Source organism: Phyllostomus discolor, chromosome 3 (assembly GCF_004126475.2).
Source record: "Phyllostomus discolor isolate MPI-MPIP mPhyDis1 chromosome 3, mPhyDis1.pri.v3, whole genome shotgun sequence".
Taxonomy (NCBI): Eukaryota; Metazoa; Chordata; class Mammalia; order Chiroptera; family Phyllostomidae; genus Phyllostomus; species Phyllostomus discolor.
Window position 1 is genome coordinate 78,424,692 of NC_040905.2, and position 2,862 is coordinate 78,427,553.

The 2,862-nt window shown below is 38.4% G+C and overlaps 1 protein-coding gene across 1 annotated transcript; it reads right to left on the reverse strand.

The window, feature by feature from the left end:
* Positions 1–343: 343 nt before the first annotated feature.
* LOC114509373 (dnaJ homolog subfamily A member 1-like) lies at positions 344–2,435 on the reverse strand. Its single transcript, XM_036020678.1, is given in 2 exon segments — positions 344–1,695; positions 1,697–2,435. Coding segments are annotated over 2 exon segments (1,086 nt in total). The 5' UTR covers positions 2,380–2,435; the 3' UTR covers positions 344–1,292.
* Positions 2,436–2,862: the final 427 nt, after the last annotated feature.

Sequence of the window (2,862 nt, forward strand, 5' to 3'; positions counted from 1 at the left end):
TTCTGCTCCTCACCCCCACGCAATCAGAAATTTATTTCTCCCAGCCAGCTAAAGCAAGGTCATTCCTGCCTCTAAGGTTCTAATGAAATCGTTCCTGTTTCTCAAGTTCTAGTTCATATATCACCTACTCCAGGAAGTTTCCTTGATTTCTCCAGCTATCATTGCTCTTCCTTTGCCTTTTCTTTGAACTCTTGGAGAATTTACCATCTCTGTCACACATTTGATCAGTTTAAGCATACATTCTTTTTTTCTTTTTTTTTTTTGCTTTGTAATCAGTATATTAAGGAGACATTCATACATTTCAAGAATTGCTTAAATTCTGATATCCAGACTTAAGCTTGTGAACATGACCTTTAAACACACAATTAAAGCTATTCATAATTTGCTATACTACCAACATTAAATTACAGTTACTTTGGAGCATAAGTTAAATGGCTTAAAGTAAGCCTGTAACATACCTAAAAAAAAAAACCAAAACAAAAAAAAAACCACCTTACTATCTCATACATGCAAATTACTTTTCCATGTAAAGATCTCATCACTCCACTTCTAAATTAGCCTGCTCCAGAAGTCACTACTCTAAGGCTTATGGTCCAAAGAGAAGGAAAACAACGTAACCAAGGACTGATAGAGTTATATATATATTTTGAAAAAGATGGCACTGCAGAAGGGAATGCAGTTCTACAAGTGCAAGCCCTCAAGAAGCAGCTCATGATGATAAACCCCTTCTTCAGAAAAGTATCGTTTCAATCACTGATACCACAGGTTAAATTATATGGCATGCCACCTTCAAGTAACAGTTGAGGCAATAAATGCAGAGGCATTACAAGGAATCCCACTTAATACAACTATACAAACTAACACTTCTCTATAAATTAAGTTTTTTGTATGACTGCCAGTTTTAAATACAGAATTTTAACTTCAGAGCTTCACAATTAAGGGTCATACACCAAAGTCAATACATATAACCTAGCAGTTCAGTCTAAGCTATTCCATGTGCATAGCTGAAATTAATTACAAAGTATGGCCTAACAAATGCTAGGGGGAAAATTTTTCTTAAATAGTTTTTACAGGTATTAAACTAATCTTGCACACTTAAGTCATCATACATACAGGGCAAAGTCAGAGCTTTTATATTTTGAGTTTATTCTTCATTTAACTTTTAGAACACTACTATAGTTGAATATTAAAACAAAAACAATAGCAAGTAGTGAGCATATTATGATTACAGTCCTTCACTCATTCACTACTGTATATAAAATGCCAGTAGTGAGTATCATTCACTGGCCACATTAAGAGGTCTGACACTGAACACCACCCCTAGGATGATGTTCATCATCCTCATAAGCTTCTCCATTGTAATGGCGCCGTCTTTCTTGATTTGGATCAAAGTCCACCAGTTTTACCTGGTCCATTTCATCAGTCTCTTCTACTTCCTTCCTTTCAGGTAGGAGTTTTTCCAGCAAAAAGAGTTTATCAGGAGAGAGAAAGCCATTCTCAGGAAAGTTTACCTTAAATTCGATGATTAGGCAACCCTTTTCATACAGTCTACGGTAAATTGGCATGCCTTCATTTAGCACACACTTGATATCTCCATGCTTGACAATCTGGCCTGGATGAGAGGTGATGACTATGGTTTGGTTGTCAAGAGTAGCTATTGGCTTTTGGAAGCCATACAATGCTTCAACCAGCTGAGTGTCCACCATGGAATGTTATCTTCTGGCCATCTTTCATGCCTTTGTCAATATGAACTTCTAGAATCTTCTTCTCTCGAACTATCTTCCTTCCATTGCAGCTTTTACATCTATCTTTAGGACTGATCCGTTCGCCGTGGCCCTGGCACTCCGTGCACACAGATTGAATTTGCTGAACCATTCCAGGTCCTATCTGATGAATTCTTATTTGCATCCCAGTACCTCGGCAATTAGGACAGCACTCTACTGCTCCTTTCTTACCACCTTGGCCTTCACATTTGTCACAAATCACATTCTTTTGCAGAGCTAGTTTTCTGGTTGCACCATTATATAAATCTTCTAAGGTCACTGAGAGCTGATGCACAACATTTTTACCTCTCCTTTCCCTCTGCATCCTTCCTCCTCCTCCAAAAAACATATCAAAGATGTCCATGGGGGAGCCAAAACCACCACCTGCTCCACCTTCTTTAATTGCCTGTTCTCCTCCTTTATCATATAATTCCCTTTTCTTTGCATCAGAGAGCACTTCGTAAGCTTGAGAAATCTGTTTAAACTTCTCTCCTTCATTTGGATTCTTATCCTGGTGGTACTTCAAGGCCAGCTTCCTGTAAGCCTTTTTCAGTTCTTCCTGGGTGGCATTGGGTTTGACCCCCAAAACATCATAGTAAGTGGTTTCTTTTACCATTTTTGACAGCCGGTGAGCGGGCCGAGGCAGGTGTGGAGGAGCGGGAAAGAGCGCGTTACAGCGTGCAGCTCTGAAAGCTGCCGCTCCTCCGCTTCTCACCGAGTGTTCTGGAAAGTTCTGCTAGCATACGTTCTTTTATATAATTAGTATATATATGTATGTCATTGGTGAAGACCCAATATTTTTAAAATTTGGTTTTAAATTATATTTAACATACAATATTATATGTTTCAGGTGTATAACACAGTGATTAGACATTTTTATACCTTATGAAGTAATCACCATAATAAGTCCAATACTCGTCTGGCACCATATATTCCCTTTGTTGTACTTTATAACCTCAAGATTAATTTTGTAACTAGCAGTTTGTACTTCTTTTTATTTTATTTTATTTATTTTTGGAGAGAAGGGAAGGGAGGGAGAAAGGGAGAGAACATCAATGTATGGTTGCCTCTCACATGGCCCCCACTGGGGACCTGGCCC